A 19832-nucleotide genomic window follows, 5' to 3' on the forward strand; every position below is an offset into this window, starting at 1 on the left:
GATGAGGATCTCGCTGCGACCGTCATCGAGATGGGGGATCAGACCGCGATATCCTCTCAGGAGCTAGGCATGGAACTAGAATTGCTAAGTAAGGAAAAAGCGGTACCGGCGAATGGTGATCTAGGCATCTCCAGATCAGCTAGGCATGGAACTAGAATTGCAAAGTAAGGAAAAAGCGGTACCGGCGAATGGTGATCTAGGCATCTCCAGATTAGTAACGCCGACGATGGAGCCGATCATCTTATGGTCGGGAGTACAGGGATAGCTCAGGTGAACATCCATCGCGCCAAGGCGGCCTCGGCCGTGCTGGCAAGGATGTTCACCAAACAACATCTTGGGCTAGCCCTGGTACAGGAACCCTGGTATAACCAGAGAATAAACGGACTGTACGTGAAGAACGCCAAGGTAATTTGGGATCAACGGGCTTCTAGCCCAAGAGCCTGAGCCTGATCCTCAGCGACTGGCACGTATCTCCTGAGGAGTCAATGTCAGATCACAGAGTTATTCGTTTTAACATAGGGCTAAATCTAGAATGTAGCGAGCGTAAGCGCAATCCCAGGAATACGAACTGGGAAGGGTTCAATGCCTCCTTACTGCGAGATCCATTTACACTTAATAGGGTAACCGGGAAACTCCGTACCACTCTAGAACTGGAGGCCGCCGTAGAAGACATTAACTCGTGTCTTACTAATGCGTTCAGAGAAAACTGCTCCCTTGGCCGAGCCAAGAGGGATAAAGATGCTCCATGGTGGGACGACCAATTGGAGAAGTTGAGGAAAGCGACCAGGCGTCTCTTTAACAAAGCAAAAAGAGAAGGGAACGGGGATGCCTACCGGAATAAACTGACCATGTATAACCATGAGATCAGGAAAGCCAAACGAAGGAATTATAGAACCTTCTGTGAGGCAATAGTAAACACATGTGAAGGCGCTAGCTTTTACAGAGCAATCTCCAAAGGAGTGCCAGAATCAAATCAGGCACTACGAAAGGAGGATAACTCCTATACTATAGGAAGTAAGGAGAAACTTGAGCTACTACTGGCAACTCACTTTCCGGGAAGCACGCTTCAAACGGATGGGAATACCCCGGTAACTGCACAAAGTAGACCGTGTGCTACTGATTGGGCCAAAGCAAAATCACAAGTAACAACAGAGAGATTAGGATAGGCAAATTGTACATTCCAGCCATATAAATCTCCAGGTGCAGATGGCAGTCAGCCGATCCTGCTTCAACGATCGCAGCACCGAACAGGAAAATACTGATCCGCAGCCTAGCTTTAGGACACATACCTACTGCCTGGAGTACAGCAAGAGTGGTCTTCATTCCGAAAGCTGGAAAGAAAGACATCACTGATCCGAAGTCGTTCAGACGCATCAGCTTTTGCTAAAAACGTTGGAAAAGCTAGCTAGCTAGATGTCAGCATTAGAAGCACTCTTCTTGTGGAGCATCAGCTCCAGCGGACGCAGCATGCCTACAGGGCGGGCAGATCAACTGATACCACCCAGAGCACTTTTCACGTGTAGAAACATAGCTGGTAAGTCGTGGGGAAACCTCACCACGCATAATAAGATGGCTGTATCTCATGGTAGTCAGACCCATACTTACCTATGGGGGAAATGGACTGGGGTGATAGAGCACGCCTTAGAACCACTAAGGTGAAACTCCATAAGCTGCAAAGCATAGTCTGCATATGCATGACAGGAGCAATGCGTACCTGGGTACCACTGCAGCCCTAGAAGTACTAATGGAGGTGACGCCGCTTCATATCGTCATTGAAATGAAACGGAAAGCCTAATAAGAATTGAGGGAGCAGGAAATTACTGCAACCTCACATGTAAGGATGCTGAAAGCCTAAAAAGGGATATCCCTTTGCTAATGCAACTAAGGGATGATATGCCAGTTGAGCATAGGTTCGCTCAGAACTTCAGCCCTCATCTTAGTAATAAAAACAGTTGGACATCCCTGGGGAGAGTACACCCTATGAAACCACAAACAATAATGTGGTATACAGACGGATCCCTCACCGATGAGGGAAGTGGGCTGGGGGTTGCAGGCCCCAGGTTGAAATACCAAGAATCAATGGGCAGATACACCAGCATTTTTCAAGCTGAAGTCTGTGTTATTGGACGCTGTGCGGAGTTTATTCTGCAAGGAACTATCATGGCAAGGACATTGCTATATTGAGTAGAGCTCTGCACACATTTTATGTGACTGCATGGCGCTTTCCATCATGAGGAACAGACTCCTGTATGGGCATGTATGTAGTCCCACGGGAAACAATCTCAGGAGAGCTGAGAGAGTCAGGAGGGTCCACGAGTAAGCGAATCTTGATTGTCCTCGCGAAGCAATGTTTCACGGCCATACCGCTGGCTTTGCCCTTCTGGATTTGCCCTTTTTGTTTTTGTTCGTATATACAGAATACTGCGCAATAGTGACTCTGGAACGCCTTCAGCACCGCCAGATGGCCCGTAATCTGCGGAGCCATGAACTGTACGGGGATCCCGGAGTACCTGTGGATAGTCGTTGGCAGCTACTTTTGGGACCGTGCCCTATGGTACGATACGGAAGCAGGCCCAAAATTATACCGAGTTTCGGCAGGTGTTCCTCAAGGATCGGTACCTGGACCATTCCTGTGGAGCATCATTTACGATGGGATCTTGGGCATCAACAGGCCCGTGGGAGTAAAGCTGCACTGTTTTGCAGACGATGTGGCAATTACAGCAGTCGCCAAAACAATTGCAGGGTTGCAAGATAAATGTAACACTACGATCCACTGCCATCCACTGGCTCGAAAATGCCGGGCTAGCTATAGCGGCTCACAAGACCGAGGCATTCCTACTAAGCAGCAGGCAAAAATGTAGAGAATATGCTAGTCTCTGTCAATGGGACACATGTGATCTTCCAAGAGACCCTAAAGTACCTGGGTGTAATGATATACCACAGTCTATCTTTCAAGGACCACGCGAGTTACGCCAGCAAGAAGGCAGCAGTCGCAGCTTCTTCATTGGCTAGACTCATGCCCAACGTCGATGGCCCATAATATCCGGCCAGTAAACTGCTGGTGTAGCAAAGGAAGCGGTAGCAAAGGCTTCGCCACTAGCAGGGGTTCATACCAAAAAGGAGCGGGCTCGGTGATGCGGTCCATGTCCGTCAGGCTCATAAGAGGATTCAGGGCCATATCCGAAAATCCGGCACTAGCTCTGGCAGGCTTTTCAACAATTGATCTGGAGATAAAGGCTCTCAGCCTAATGCGGGGTGGCGCTTCACGGCTAAAGGCCTCTGTGCCTCTCCTTTTGACTTGACCGCGCGTTCTCACTTCCGAACTCCTTCGCTCTGTCTTCTTCCGTGCGCGATCTTGCTGTCTCACTAACTGCCCCGCATCCGTGCTCGCGCCTACCCTTTATAGGCCGCAGGAATCCCGTTATTTCCTTTTTTTGCGCACCCGCCCGGGTACAAGGTCCACATATTGTGCCGTTAATTGACGGTGCGTCCTCTTTGCGCACGCACCGTTACCGTTCGACCTCTTCGCCCTTAGCCAGCTGGAGTCCAAGGTCCAGAGCGGTACCGTTAGTTCACGGTGCGTCTTCTTTCTGCCTGCCCGACGTTTGCACCGTTACCGTTTGACCCCTGTGCCCTTGGCGCTCGAGTCCAAGGCCTAACAGGGTACCGTTAATTCACGGTCTCTCCGCTTTGCCCTGGCCGCCCTACATCGCGGCTGTTGCTAGGCCACTCCCCTACACGAGATTTGAGGGGAGTTTTAAGTCTCCTCACAACAGTTTTCATATTTTTATTTATTTCATAAATTTTTAGTTTCTAATTTTTGTATGAAATTTTTTTTGACTTCTTTTTGTAAAATGAATGTTTTAAATTACAGTAGTTATAATAATTTCCTTTGTATTTTCTTTAATAATTTAGTATAAGTCATTTGACCATTATTATTATTCAAAATTCAAGTTCGATTCAGTGAAAATTAGTGATATTTAAATAATTGACGACTGAAAATAATTGTTGTTTTCTGTTGTTTTCGTATGCACATAAACTGCACTGTGTGGTTCTTTAAACAGCTCGCTTAAAAGTTTGATCTTGTGTTTTTTGCAAAGTTTTCTGATTTTAGACGAACATGGACAACAATAAATGTTGTCTGCTTTTATTAAAATGGTTGCCAGGTTATAAAACCTGAACAGCCAAAAATGATTTGTTCGCTATGTGATACAATGGTGCATACTAAGTGCGCCGGTTTTAATAGCAGAAAAAGTGATGGCCTAGCAAAGGGTAAAAATCTAAATTACTGTTGTGATGCTTGCCTTGTGGTTGCAAACGAGACGAAATTTTTTATGTCCCAAACTACAGGTAGATTGAAAGAACTGATCAACAGTCTTGGCGTAGTTAGAGATAGTTTTCGTCGATCCGATGATGTTTCCGCGCTTAATTCATCTCCAAAGCGCAAAAAAGCCGCTGGTGGTAGGCTGCCTAAGGCCCCATAACCACGGGCAAATTATCAACAGGACTCCACAACTGATCAGCTGTCAATCGCAGGAAATCCGCATATGTTGCTAAGATCGGCAGCTGAAAAAGATTCGTAGCAATCCGATCAATCGGCTGTGTAAGACCCCACCCTGTGATTGCTAAAAATTCCGAATTGTCTGCACTGGTGACTCAACCAGTGTTTCCACCTGTCTCGATTAGTTTACCACCACAAGGGAACATTGAGTCCGGACTACCGGCACAAGTTGGCACTTCAGAAATACAATCGGCACGGCCAAAACCCCTGGGTGGTTCCACTAAAGAAACAAATTTTCGTTTCTCGGCTTTCCCCTGATCAAAATACATCGTATTATGTATTGTCTTATATCCAAGACAAAACAAAAGCTGATAATATAAAAGTGGAAACATTTAACTTCTCTTACGCTAGGGACATATCATCTTTCAAGATAACTGTCCCAAACCATATGACCGTCCCTCCAGACAGGGAGGTGGAGTCTAAATTGCGGTTAGATCTACCCTTGCGTCGGAGGAGTTATTTTTTGACGACTCCCGTAACTCTGAATTCTTATGCGTAAAGCTGTCTTTTTCCGACAGATCAGTTTATAGTACGTGCTCGTATATTCCGCCATCTTCTGAATTCCCAGAATATCTGAACCATCTGTCCGCTATCCAGTCCATCTTAAATAAACTGTCTGACAGGGACCAATTGGTAGTTCTAGGGGATTTTAATACACCTGGCGCAACGTTGTCCCCAGAAGAAAAATCTAATATCCTTCTCCTTTTAGGACAATATGACTTTATTGACGGCTTGCTTGACTTATCGTTGTCGGAAGTTAATTATACTCCCTAATTATAACTCCCTTGGTCGACTGTTGGATCTATGTATTGTAACAAGTCCTAAAAGTGTGTTTCTGTCCAGGGTAGCACCTCTTACTCAACCTGAAGATCCATATCATCCTACTTTCGAGGTGGCAATCGACATAGGTACGGTATTAAAAGTAAATTCAGAGAAGTGCGGAAGCCATGAGCAAGCCTCTACTGAAACTGTTTACCTTATTTTGGAATCTTTACAGTTCCCATATATGGGATATATATATCACAGTTCCATATGTAGAAGGACTCCTTTATGATTATGATATCTTGTATTCTCCGAGTCACATCCAGTGTCCCACAAGGGAGCCACCTTGGTCCGCTTCTTTTTACCTTATTCATTAAAACATTCGCGTGTCCTTATGTACAGAGACGATGTTAAATTATGCCTCCAGCACAAGGACATTTCGCGCCATTTGGACTTACAATCCGATCTAGGCAGATTTCAAATATGGTGCCGTGATAACGTATTAAACTTAAATGGCTCCAATTGTAAAGTTATGACCTTTTGTCGTGTCAACCCAATACGCACGACTTACATTCTAAGTGTGTGCCCTTTGGACAGAATAACACTGGTTGATGGGTTGACTAAAATTTCCTGACCATATTTCGACAATTGTCTATAAGGCCAGGGGTGTGCTTGGTTTTATAAAAAGGTGGTCTAAGGATTTTGATGATCCTTACTTGACTAAAACCTTATTTATTTCGTTAGTCCGTTCGATTCTTGAGTACGGATCACCTGTTTGGAGTCCACAATACGTAGTCCACTCGAACCGAATTGAATCGGTCCAAAAAAACTTCTTACTTTTTGCCTTGCGACGCCTAAATTGGGATGCAAACCATATATTACCTCCTTATTCCAGTAGACTACTTTTAATTAATTTACCATTCCTAGCTAACTGTAGAACGATGCTTGGAACAGTCTTTATTTGTAAGCTTATTCGTGGTGAAGTTGAGAGTCCTGACTTGGTTAGTCGGCCGAACTTCTCTGTTCCAAGTAAATTCACTAGAAACTACCCCTTATCTTAAATCATTTTGTATGAGTTAGATATTAGACCCTTACATAGTATTATGTTCTGACTATAAAAGCCTTTATCCTATTATAATTATTATTTCAAGTCGACTCGAAGGTCATATAAATATAGGACCCCATAACAATTGCAATGTCCCCCCTTGGTGTTCCCTGGGTACCGATTATTACATATAATTAATTATCAACATAAATATAAATATGCAAACGGCAATAGAAAAACCTTTAAAATTATAATAGTCATGGAGCGAATTTTTAATTATTATTTTATTTTATCATATTGCTACGAAGAGTGGAAGGTCCAAGACTTCACTAAAAATATCGATTGGTTTTGTCTTTGAAATTTAGTCGAACAAAGGGAATATCTTCATTAAAAAAAAGCTTTTGGATAATTTGGCTATCGTAAATAGAGTGACTTTCAGTTGATCGTGATTTCCGCCGATGGTCTTGACCCCAGCTTGAGTTTCCGTTTTATTTCTTTTCCAATAAAATAGTCGTGGAGTCTAGTCGTGAAAAGTTCGTGTCGTTGTAAAATTATAATCTGCGGGCGTGGAAATTTTTTTAATGCTGATGGATATTATTAGAGTGAGTTTTCCTCGCCACAAAACGGTGCGCGGACTAAGTTTTGCGTGTTTTCCAGGCAGAAATTTAATCTGGAAAAATCGCTTGGTGCAGCTATCGCGCAGCAGAGCCACCGCCAAGACCCCAAGGGTCGACTATGGCAGTGGAGCGCCATTCACATCGAGTGACCGAAGAGGAGAAGCAACCGCAGCGGGACTGCAGTCCAAATAAATTTAGACCCTGCGATGCTTATTTAAATTAATTGCCAAAAATGTAATAATTACAAGATAACCGCAAAGTAAGGTTAAGGAGGAGAATTAATTTTTTTACTTTTAATTTAATTTAAATAGAATTCTTTTTAGTATTTAATATTTTTTATATTATCTAAGCGTTAAACGTACGTAATCAAATTTTTTTTCAAGTTAAGAACATTTTTGGAGAATGCGCGTTTAAATTTTCGGGTTAAATTTGAGAAAAAAAATTTTGTTTAAAGTCGTTTGATTCGAAATTCGAGTGAGAGTACCTATGTGTTCATACATTTTCATTATATTCGTCGAAAATGCCACGCTTTCATTTCAGCTCATCTGCGCCGGAAGATCGATCTTTCGCCGAGTATTAAAAAGATTTGAGTGAGTTTTATTTATATAAAAAAAATTTAAATTGAAAATGACTTACGAGGTACAGTGAGAGAAATTACGGAGAGATATCAATTTAATAGCGAAGGTGCGTTTAGCACATGTAGTGTGCGAGCGATGGCGATGGGTTGCCAGTAGCCGCTCTATCGTAAAACCAGCAGGCCCCATGCATTGTAGTCAAGATGTCGCCGATTCCTTGTAGGAATCCTTTACGGTGACGGCGTTCAGAACACAATCAACACTGAACCATGTGGAACCGTCCATAAGATACAGGTCACTGGTATGGTTAAGGGTGTCCACAATCCAAAATCTTGGGAGGCAACTGAGATTGAGCTCCACGGTTCAGTAGAGCTACAGGTAGCGGCGTCTCGGTCCTGAATTGGACCGTTAAGTGAGTGTCGCTATATGGCAGGATACTAGTTGGCGCATTGGCGTTCCAGCTCCATTGCAAAGTCCTCTAATGACTCTCGTGGTCCCTGCATTCGATTAAGGTATGCGTGCTGCCATCCAACTTCCTGCACTTTTTTCCTCGGACCACTGGTATTCTTCGGCCATGGCGTTGAAATTCCGGACAGGGACGTGTGCCAGCAAAGGTATGAGGCAATTCTGCATCCGACACTTTCAGAATCCCTGAATGTTTGGAAAGGGCGCTCGAACATCTGCTCAAATGATATCCAAAGCATACATTTTTTGTTCGATTATCGGAACGAGCGTTTAAATGCTCGGTCCACGGCATCTCCCGACTTAGGAGATGACTGATGCTTAAGGCGTTCGGAATTTACGTAGGTCAGGGTTTTTGCAAGCCCCTGGACCCTCCACACCTGTCACTAATGTAACGCTTCGTCGAACTAGGTAGTACCGAACTAGGCCGAACGGAACTTTTTGATAGGTGTGTTGTTGTTAACGGTCCCGTCAAAGCCCTACCCCCTGCTTAAATCGGACACGCGCTTTTTTGAGTAATCTTTCAACTTTATTGCCGGCGATACGTAGCGAAAGAGAAGGAAGTTTACCAAAACATCAGAGAGCCAAGAGGAACCAGGCGTACGTGCAGTGAAACTTATTGATTTTTTGCCGTCACTTATAGGGTTGCCAACGGGTTAGTATGGAAATCCCACTCGAAGGGTGGTTAGTTGTAGAGTAAAGGGGTATAGTAGATTCATTGAAAAGTATGTAACAGGCAGAAGGAAGCGTTTGCGACCATATAAAGTATTTATATTCTTGAGCATGATCAATAACACCGAGTCGATCTGGCCTTATCCGTCAGTCGTATGAACGTCTAGAGCTCAGGAACTAAAAAAGCTAGAAGGTTGACTGTTTGTTTACCGATGTTGCTACGCCCTTTCTAACGCCCACAAACCGACCAAAACTGTCACGCCCAAAATTTTGAAAAATGTGTTTACTTTTATCATATTTTTATTACTCTTTTAAATTTCTATCAAATTGCAAAAAAACTTTTTCCCACACCCACACCAACGGTTACCGGTTTGACGGCATCACCCACACTTTTGAACAATTTTTTTTGCATGCTGTAGAAGCTAAATTATGTAAAATTGGACAGGCCAATAAACAGGTTAGATTTACTCGGGTGTTATTGCAGATAAAGAATATATATATTAAGATGAAAATCTACGATAAGTATACACTCTTCAAGGTTTGTATTAAGAGGGATTAAGCAATGTCTTAAATACTTACTTGTATGTTCAGTTCTAAATTTTTCCACTGGCAAAACCTAGTAAATTTATCGCTAGAAAATAGAATGACAAATATATGAATTATAATTTTATAAATAAGATAATATTATGAGTTATGAATCCTAAAATGCATAAGAAGTTCGTTTAAAAGCGTTTTTGTACATAATGCCCACGGACTTAACCGCTCGCCAGTATCGATAATTAAAAATGACGAATAAGTTACTTTTCCTTTTTGCGGCTAGCTTAGTACATTTAAGGCACGAAGTTCTTATCCACTCTGCTTCTTATTCTCGATAACTATCCTGCTTTTATTTTATAGGTCACGGTTTTAGCGTTCGTTCGGTCTAGAGTTTAGTTTGTACGTTTACATCCTCTCAAGTGCCACGCAGACAATTCGACTAAAACAGTCTCACCCACACGTTTAAAAATGTGTCTCTCATTTTATTTTTTGTCTGGACAATTTCGATCTGAAAAGATGAAGACAGTTAAACTCTGCGACACATCTCAATTGTGCAGCAATATCTCCGTTATATAAGGTCCACTCTCTGGCGCTCTCTCTACTACTCCCGCACCTACACCTTTGCCTTAGCCTTCTGCTATTCGCTCTACAAATAGGTCGCTTATTATTATTCGCTTTCGTTAACTTGTACATATGGTACCAATAAACACATATCACTGTAAATTACTATATAATTCTTGTCTTATCATTGCTTTAAAATTGCTAATAAAAAAACTTATTAGCTTAACAACCATAATGATATCAAAACACAGGAAAGATCATAGGATTCCTTAATGTTCTTTCACAGACCAATAAGTTTATTATCATGCCTTCCCAAACTATTCGAAAAATGTCTTCTATCCCAGCCCATAAATTTGGCTTCAACGAAAAACATGAACCTTGGAAAGCAATTTAACAGATCAACATCAGAAAATCTTACAGCCTTCGGGAATAGTGAATATTGCAGCGCGAAATTCCTCGATGTATTCAAGGATTCGACTGCGTCTGGACTCAAAGGTCTCAATCATAAAATTAAAAAAGACAAAATACTGCAGGGAGTTCCCCGAGTTCGTGGTGACGTTGAAAGTGCCGATTTGACTCGTCGGTTGATATTCTCTATTCCACGCAGATTCACTAGAAACTACATACCCCTAATCTTAAAACATTGTCAGAGTATTATGTTCTATCTATAATAGACTTTGTCCTATTATCTGTAATCTTGACTCACTGCCGCTCTTAAAAAACTCAATTTTAATTTGTTTAACTCATAATTAGATCTTACTGACATTTATATCTATTATATTTATTTTGTCGTTTCTATACTCTTTTCTATATCGCGTCTATCTTCTCGCGATTCGTAGGATACACGGCAACGCCCCGCGGTCGGTTAGGCGGGAGGTGTGCGTGGAATCGCGCGTAAATTGATTTTTGCGTATGCTTTGACTATGACTTTTTATTTCCTCAGAAGCAAATTCAATTGTTCACCTTATAATGTCGATCGCCGTTAAACAAGTGTGCCGGGTCTCGCAGCCGCCAGAGGTTTCAAAATTTTTTATTTGTAAGCATGCCAACTTTGGAGATGCAGTTATCCTGAGATCCTCTTTACTTTGTACTCTCGCTCTTGCACATTTGGCTTAGCATTCTGTTCGAACACGTCGTGATTTGTGCATAAACAATATATAGTCCAAATCATACAAAGCTGTTTCAAGCTTTAACTTTAATTAATTCGCTGTTGCTGCTGAGTGCGTTGTTGAACAACACTTTGTGTCTGCAATATTAAAGGCCGTGAACATAAGACGCATGAGGTCGAGTTCCCAGACTATCAGGTACCCGTAACCCAGCTAGTGTGAATGCGAACGCGCAATTCCATTACTTTTTTGAGATATCGATAAATATTGGAGAACAAATTGGGCGGTTTTAGGGCGTTAGAGTGGGCGTCGCGAAAAGTTTTAGGGCATTCGAGTGGGGGTGGCAAAAATTTGTTTTTTTAATAGATAGAATTATACAAGTCTAATAAAAATGTTAAAAAATATTAACACATTTATTAAAAGTTTGGGCGTGGCAGTTTTGTGCGGCTTGTGGGCGTAAGAATGGGCATGGCGTCTATGTATAATCTATGTCTATCTATAATCTGTATGCTGAATCTCAACATTCTAGCTTTTATAGTTCCTGAGATCTCGACGTTCATACGGACAGACGAACGTGGCTAGATCGACTCGACTATTGATCCTGATCAAGAATATATATACTTTATATAGTCGGAAACGCTTTCTTCTGCCTGTTACATACTTTTCAACGAATCTATAATAGTATACCGTTTTGCTCTACGAGTAACGGGTATAATGACATCTAATATTTTGTTTCTACCTATGTATCTGTGCGAACGTTTCTCATTTTGATTAAAAAAAGTTTTTTAACTTCTTGCATTTTTTGATCCTTAGCTTAGCAGATTACTAAGTTAACTTAATTAAAATCTACTAAGAGCATCAAGATGCATCCTTTTATCGTCTCTATGTATGTATAAAAATAAAAAGAAGTGTCTTCGCTAAGAGGGTCTCCGCCTTGCTCGGCTCCGTCAATTGCAGTGACGACCTGGTACTGTGGTTCCGGGTGCTCACTGACTTGTGGTTACTCCAAAATATGACAGACATTTCCGGTTTCCGAGACTATTTGAATATCTCAGAACCTTCCTCTTCATTTGTGTTTTGAATGGGTACTCGTGCATTCATCATCTGTTAAACACTATCAAGTTCTCTAATATGTTATTTCTTTCTATATGACATAAGTTCTATAATAATTAAAACATGCAAATAATTTGCTTTATATTTGTGGTACAACTTGCCCTATAATTCGGATTATAACATGGGTGATACTTTGCTATATTTTTAAAATATTTTTTTTTTCTATGTTGACAATTTTACTATAGTTTTTTGGTAGCTTTAAGACTGAGAGTAGTTTGCATAGGAACGGAAGACGCTTTATAGGCAAATCAAGAATATATAGTGACCTATTTGGGTGGTCCAAACCGGACACTTCAATTATTTCAAAGAACTATAAACAGAAATGCACTTAAGCGATTTCCATAATGTATCCCATCTGATCAGCATCCGTTATTAATAAATAATTTTTGGCAGCGGCAATTAGACGTTCTTCCAAACATCCTAAAGCCAGAGCTAAGCAGATTTGACTGCTCTCTTTAAATCTAATCTTAAGAATACAAAAGCAATGTTCTCCCGAAATACAAATATTGTTAAAACACTGAGTCTTCTCCTCAATCCAATTTACATTTGATTTTTAGTCCTAAGCTGATATCCGAAAAAAGAAGTGCAATAAAAACCTTTGTTAAATAATTCCTCTCAGACATTTATTTGATTCAATAAAAAATATTTTAACTATTTTATTGGCTTTCCAACATAAATTCGTAAATCTCTTCAACTTGGATTATAATTCCAACTCGGTTATCCAACAAGAAGTGGAAGTGAAATACGAAAACAAAACAAAAACATTAAATTCAAAACAAACAAAAAATCCAAATTTAAAAAATTACAATAAAAATGGCACAACCAATTATTGCCGCACCCCAAATCGTTGCGCTGAGCGACAACAACCTTGCCGAATCCCGACAGCAACTTAAAGACATTATGTTATTCATGGGTGATCCAGAAACCCTTCACATCTTCGTCAGCACAGTGGAGCAAAGACGACGTCAATAATTATTTTCGAAACTACACCAAGCGTATTTTCTTATTTATATTCATGCTATTAAAGACTCTACTAAGATACTGATAAGGAAACTACCAATACAAATTTTTACTATTTTAGCACATCACGATATTACAGACTTAAGATCTTTAATTACAATTGCACAAAATGAGGGAGAACACTTTAATTTTGAATTAAATAAAAACCCAGAATACCATAATAAAAACTCAAATCCTAATCAGAATTCCAAATCACATAAATTTAATACAAATATCCAAACTCAATATCGCCCAAGTTATCCACAATATTCTCAACCCTCTCAACCCAACCTAGACCTAGCTATACACAGCAGATGACTAACAACCAGCTTATGTGCCACGCACCTAATTATTTCAGACCCAAACAATACATGAACACACAACCACTTATTCAAAAAAATCCCTTCCAACAACATCCCAACAAAACCGAAAATCCTCTTACATTTTAGAGGAAATACATACCCACCCTCAACTACAACAACCCTCTACACCTAAAAATACTAACTTCACGATTACCAAACGTCTAAGACCATCGGACAGTGAACAAACCAAAATGTCTATTGACGAAATGAGATTTCAAGACGATCGTAAATTGGAACAATTTCAACATCATTATTATGAACAACAGTATTATGATCACAATCAACACAATCCATACCAAAATTATGTGTCCATTAATGAATAGCAATAACAGATCGATCCAGCCCGCAAAATTTATAATTATAATAAATAATTAATAAAAATAATTACGATAGGGTAATTGGTAGAAACTTGTTGAAAAATGCGCAATCCGTTATAAATTTCAAAAATAGTGTTCACACTAAAAACTTATAGTAAACACACTATAAACTGAGTTCAATTCAGGTGTTTGAATCTAACTGACTCGCTGCTGGGCTTCGCCTTTTATTCATTCTTACATAGCTTCTTATCATCTAATTATATAATGCAGCACTTGTAAGACGCCGCATTCTGCGTTGGTAAATGCAGCTGAGTTTTATTCTTAAATCTATGTTTGAGGCCTATGGCCGCGCTAATCACCTCCCGCGTGGTCATATCTCTTGACACTTCGGCAATAGGCCGCTGCAATCGTACTTATCTGTAGTTGCCACTTATGCTGTCCAGTGCCTACCTATCATGTCTAAACACATATTTAGACATTCTCCGGGGGGAAAAGTGTACGGCCAGTAGTCGTCTCTCATTTATGCGTTGCAGCTCCAGCTGGGTTCGCTTCGCTAACAGGAAGTTGACAGATCTTGTTTAGCGATCTTTTTACTTCCCCATCGTTTGTTTTAACCGTGACTACCCGGACTTTATCATCTTTAGTCGTACTAATGATTCTTCCCATTGGCCATCTTGCAGGGTGAATGTTCTCATGTTTTATAAGAACCTGCTGTGCCTCCTTCAGATTCGGCTTTTCTTGGCGCCATTTGGTTCGCTGTTGCAATGACACCAGATACTCCTCTTTTCAGTTCTTCCAAAAATCACCTCTGATGTGTTGAATAAGCTTCCATCTATCCAAAGAGCTGATTGTCTTACTTTCGTCAAAATGTTAAGGAGGTCCAATTAGAGGTCTTCCTACCAGTAAATGACCCGGCGTTAATATGTCCTGACCATCGTTTTTGCTCCTTACAGTGACTAATGGACGCGAGTTTAGCACTGCTTTGATTTGACAGCAGCGATGCAAATTCTTTATATGTAAAGCTGTTTTCACAAATAACTCGTTTAGCAGCAGCGAATCTGGAACGGTCCGGCGTAGTCGATTCCAGTATTTTGAAACGAGTAATCAGCCGTTACTCAATAAACTGGTAAATTTCCCATCAGTTGGCTGGACATCTCTTGCTTGTATCGTCTGCATACAATACATTCCCTTAAATATTTCCTTAAGGAATTTTGTATGCCAAATATCCAGAACTCCCTCTGAATATAAATTCTCATAATGTTAATTCCGCCATGCAGTTTCTTTATGAGCATCCTTTGCAATTAACCCCTTCAAATGTGACTTATCCAGTATATTTGGATGTTTTACATTATAGGGTATCATTGCGTTTTGTAGTCGTCTACCAACTCGAAGTACGCCATCACTATCCAAAAACGGATTTAGCGCCTGTAACTTACTCTTTGGGTCTAATGGTCTTTTCTTTTTGAGTAGTCTGACTTCGTGTCCAAAACCCAGCTGTTGTATCTTTACCACGGCAATCTTTGCTAGCTTTAATTCCACTGCCGTAAGATGTGACGGCTGTTGCGATTTTCCTCTCAGCTTTGTTATGAAGCGTAATACATACGCCATTACTCTAAGAAGTTTGTTTGTAAGACAAAAAAAATTGTAAGACACAGAAGCAATGCTTTCCCGAAATATAAATATTGTTAAAACACTTAGGCTTCTCCTCAATCCAATTTACATTTGATTTTTAGTCTTGAGCTGATAACCGAAAAAGAAAGTTCAATAAAAAACCTGCGTTAAATAATTAAATAAATAATTAAATTTTCAGCGTTGTCCTGACGGAACATTTGTCAACTGACGGGACATTTATTCGATTCAATAAAGAATTATTATTATTATTATTATTTTATTAAGCATTAGGTACCACTACTGAATCATTGTCCCTTAATGTCATTACTAATAAATAATAAGAAAAAAAGAATTTCAAGACTTTGTGTAAAAGTCATTCTCATCCCTACTCTTACTAGGAGCCACAAGCCCAAAAGATTGACTGTTCTGCGTAGCCTCAGTCCGATAATTCGTTTAAGTGATACAAATATAATGGCAAGCACTGCGAATTACCAATTGTCACCGATGTGGATTGCTCAGATGCGCCCGCTTCAGTGCGGGAGACCTTTCGGAAATTATTAAAGGCCAGAAAAAAGGCCTTTGCAGACCCAAACGAGGCTCTACCGTACAATACTTCGGTGGTTGCCACCATCAGAACGGTGAGCGAAGAGCCCATCTATGCCAAGCTGTACCCATATCCCATGGGCGTAGCTGACTTCGTTAATAAGGAAATCCAGGATCTTCTAAGAAACGATATAATTCAGAAATCGGCATCCCCCTACAACAACCCCATATGGGTGGTAGATAAAAAGGGCACCGATGATGCGGGAAACCGCAAAAAGCGCTTGGTGATAGACTTTCGCAAGCTTAACGAGCACACCATTCCCGATAAATACCCCATGCCAAATATATCAATGATATTAGGCAATTTGGGCAAAGCACGCTATTTTTGGACGCTGGATCTTAAATCAGGATACCATCAAGTCGTACTAGCGGAGCGCGATCGCGAAAAAACTTCTTTCTCGGTAAACGGAGGAAAGTATGAGTTTAAGAGATTGCCATTCGGCCTCAGGAACGCCGCCGGCATCTTCCAAAGAACGATCGATGACATCCTACGGGAACAAATAGGCAAATTTTGCTATGTTTATGTTGACGATGTGATCATCTTCTCGCGAGACGAGGAGGCTCACATCAAACATGTAGAGTGGGTGTTAAAGAGCTTACAAGAAGCTAACATGAGAGTTTCGATCGAGAAATCGCGTTTTTTTAAGAAAAGCGTGACCTTTCTCGGGTTCATTGTCACCAGTAACGGTGAAACAACGGACCCAGAAAAGGTAAAGGCCATAAAAGAATTTCCAGAGCCTAAGACGGTATTCGAAGTCAGATCGTTTCTGGGCCTCGCAAGCTACTATAGGTGTTTCATCAGAGACTTCGCTGCTATAGCAAGGCCCATTTCAAACATATTAAAGGGCGAAAATGGAACAGTTAGTAGGCATAGATCGAGGAACATTCAGGTGCATTTCTCTGAGTCCCAGCGAGAGGCGTTCCAAAAGCTGCGCAATATATTGGCATCAGAAGATGTCATGCTCAGCTACCCGGACTATAAGAAGCCATTTGATCTAACGATAGATGCTTCAGCCCATGGTAAAGGTGCGGTGTTGTCTCAAGAGGGCCGCCCTATAACAATGATTTCAAGAACTCTTAAAGACCGTGAAGCCAACTACGCGACTAACGAGCGTGAGTTATTGGCCATCGTTTGGGCCCTGGCTAAACTGCGGCATTACTTGTATGGAGTGAAAGATATAAATATCTTCACTGACCATCAGCCGTTAACATTTTCTGTGTCGGAATCAAACCCGAACGCAAAAATTAAGAGGTGGAAGGCCCGCATAGACGAGTTAAATGCTCGTCTATTTTACAAGCCCGGTAAAGAGAACCTGGTAGCGGACGCCTTGTCCAGACAACAGCTTAATGTGCTGGAACAAGAAGAGCCCGAATCTTGCGCAGCAGCGATTCACAGTGAGGTGTCTCTCACCCACACAATCGAGTCAACGGACAAGCCATTGAACTGCTTCCAGAACCAGATAATACTGGAAGAAGCACGTTTCCCGTCTAAAAATACCTTTATTTTATTCGGGAATAAAAGGCGCCACACGGTTAACTTCGTCTGCAGGGGGTCTTTATTAGACGAACTGGCAGACATAATCGTCCCAAGGGCCGTAAACGCCTTCCATTGCGATTTGCACACGCTCGCAATGATACAAGATGAGATAGTCAGGAGGTTCCAAGCCACAAAGTTCTGGCATTGCAGGAACCGTGTCGTAGACGTACTCAGAATCGAAGAAAGAAGGGAAATCTTAACTGCTGAACATAATAGGGCGCACAGAGCAGCGCAAGAAAATGTAAAGCAGGTATTGTCGGAATACTATTTCCCCAAAATGGCCAAGCTGGCCAACGAGATCGTGCAGAATTGCAGGACTTGTGCAAGGGCAAAGTATGACAGGCACCCGAGAAAACAAGAACTCGGTGAAACGCCAATACCGTCACACACAGGGGAAATGTTGCACATCGACCTTTTCTCTACCGACAAAAAGTTTTTCCTCACTTGCGTCGACAAGTTTTCTAAATTTGCCGTCGTACAACCAATCGCCTCGAGAACTATTGAAGACCTGAAGCCAGCGCTGCTTCAGCTCATGAACTTTTTCCCAAGGGCAAAGACCATTTATTGCGACAACGAACCGTCGTTGAAGTCGCACACGATCGTGTCCATGCTGTGTAACAACTTTGGTGTAAGCGTTACAAACGCACCACCACTGCACAGCACCTCCAACGGGCAGGTGGAGCGTTTCCATAGCACGTTGCTGGAGCTAGCCAGATGCATAAAGATAGACAAGGGCTTGAGTGATACGGTCGAAATAATAATGTTGGCCACTACCCAGTATAATAAGTCAATTGACATCGTCCTAACACACCCCGAGGAGCCACAGCTAGAGATCCACAATAGGATCCAGAAGGCTCAGACCGCGCTGAGGGCCAGAGAAAACGCCTCGCGGCAGAATAGGACATTCGATGTTGGCGAAAAAGTGTTGGTAAAATCCAACCGAAGACTCGGCAACAAGCTCACGCCGTTGTGCGAAGAAAAAGCTGTAGAAGCGGACATGGGGACAACGGTCCTTATTGAGGGGAGGGTGGTCCACAAGGACAATTTAAAATGACGCGCTCAGCAGCGAGGTCAGTGTTTCGCTTAATTTTAAATTTTTTCTAGCCACTTGGCGTAATTTGTAATATATCTAAGCGTAGCGCCATCCGCGCACATTATATTCTTAAGCATTTTTATTATTATTGGTGTTGGGTTCCCCTTGTCGACAAAATAAAAAAATCAACCATTTAAACTTCCACCCACAGGACCAATCTTATCCTTCTCGTGTCTCTATCATTGGCATCGGCTCACATCACCGATTATTCGCGCGCCAAATTCATTCCCATAGTCGATGGCCAGATCTTGGTGTGGGAGAATTTCGCCTACGTGAGGCACTCCGCGAATCTTTCGGAGTACGCACGGGTAGTAGAGGAGACGGTCGGTCTGCAGTCACACATGAGAAATTTGCTGAATGTAGATTCAGCACACCTCCTGGACTTGCTGGATGCGCTGGGCGCGCACCATCGAGTGGCCAGAAGCTTGGACTTCCTGGGCTCCGTACTAAAGGTTACACCTGATGCCAGCGATTTGCAAAACAGTAGGGTCGTAGAGGCGCGATTGATAGACGCGAACAATAGGCAGATAGAAATCAATACAAAAATCCAGAGTCAAATTAATAAATTAACTGCCACCGTCAACTTAATCCTCAAAACAGCAAAAGCGTCGCAAATTGACTCCGGTCATTTGTATGAAACGTTGCTCGCGAGAAATAGAATGCTCATGATGGAGCTTCAAAATTTAATGTTGGCCGTGACACTTGCAAAAATGAACATTGTTAGCCCAAATATTCTTGCTCACGCAGATGTGAGTTCAGTTTGGCTAGAGGAGCCCACCAACACCCCCATAGGGGACCTCACGTCCGTATCGTCCGAAAAGGTTCTGCAGTCCAATAACGCATTACACTTTATCATCAAATTTCCGATAATTAAGTTCGCCTGTAAGAAAATTACTATTTTCCCCGTCAGTCACGAAGGAGCCATGCTACGTTTAGATGATGGCATTATCGCAGAATGCGACAACGAGATCCACACCGTCAAAGCTTGCACCGCATCAACTAGCGCCACCTTCTGCCAGCTATCATCAGGCAGCTCTTGTGCGAAAGAACTCCATGCAGGCGGAAATACACTGCACTGCGAAATACAACCCAGCAGCCTGGACCCCATCACCTATGTAGATGAGGGGATCGTCATCATCAACGACAGGGCCGCCAAGGTACAAGTGGACAACGGCTCTGAAATCTGGGTGCATGGTACGCATCTTGTTGTTGTAGTTAACCAAAGCTAAAGTTTGAATTCTTGTATTTTATATTCAGTTCTGATTTTGTCTCCGACGCTACAGCTCCGCTTAGCTCGGT

At 41.8% G+C, this 19832-nt stretch overlaps 1 protein-coding gene across 3 annotated transcripts in view; it reads right to left on the bottom strand.

Moving 5' to 3' along the window:
* Window positions 1–19832, bottom strand: part of Gprk1 (G protein-coupled receptor kinase 1) — a 148766-nt gene that overhangs the window by 76413 nt on the left and 52521 nt on the right. For all 3 annotated transcript variants that reach the window (NM_001299206.1, NM_001169580.2, NM_001042973.3), the window contains one exon: window positions 9274–9325. In NM_001299206.1, the coding sequence (NP_001286135.1) occupies window positions 9274–9325 (52 nt within the window). The remainder of the gene's footprint in view (window positions 1–9273; window positions 9326–19832) is intronic.

Source organism: Drosophila melanogaster, chromosome 2R, assembly GCF_000001215.4.
Source record: "Drosophila melanogaster chromosome 2R".
In the NCBI taxonomy this organism is placed as follows: Eukaryota; Metazoa; Arthropoda; class Insecta; order Diptera; family Drosophilidae; genus Drosophila; species Drosophila melanogaster.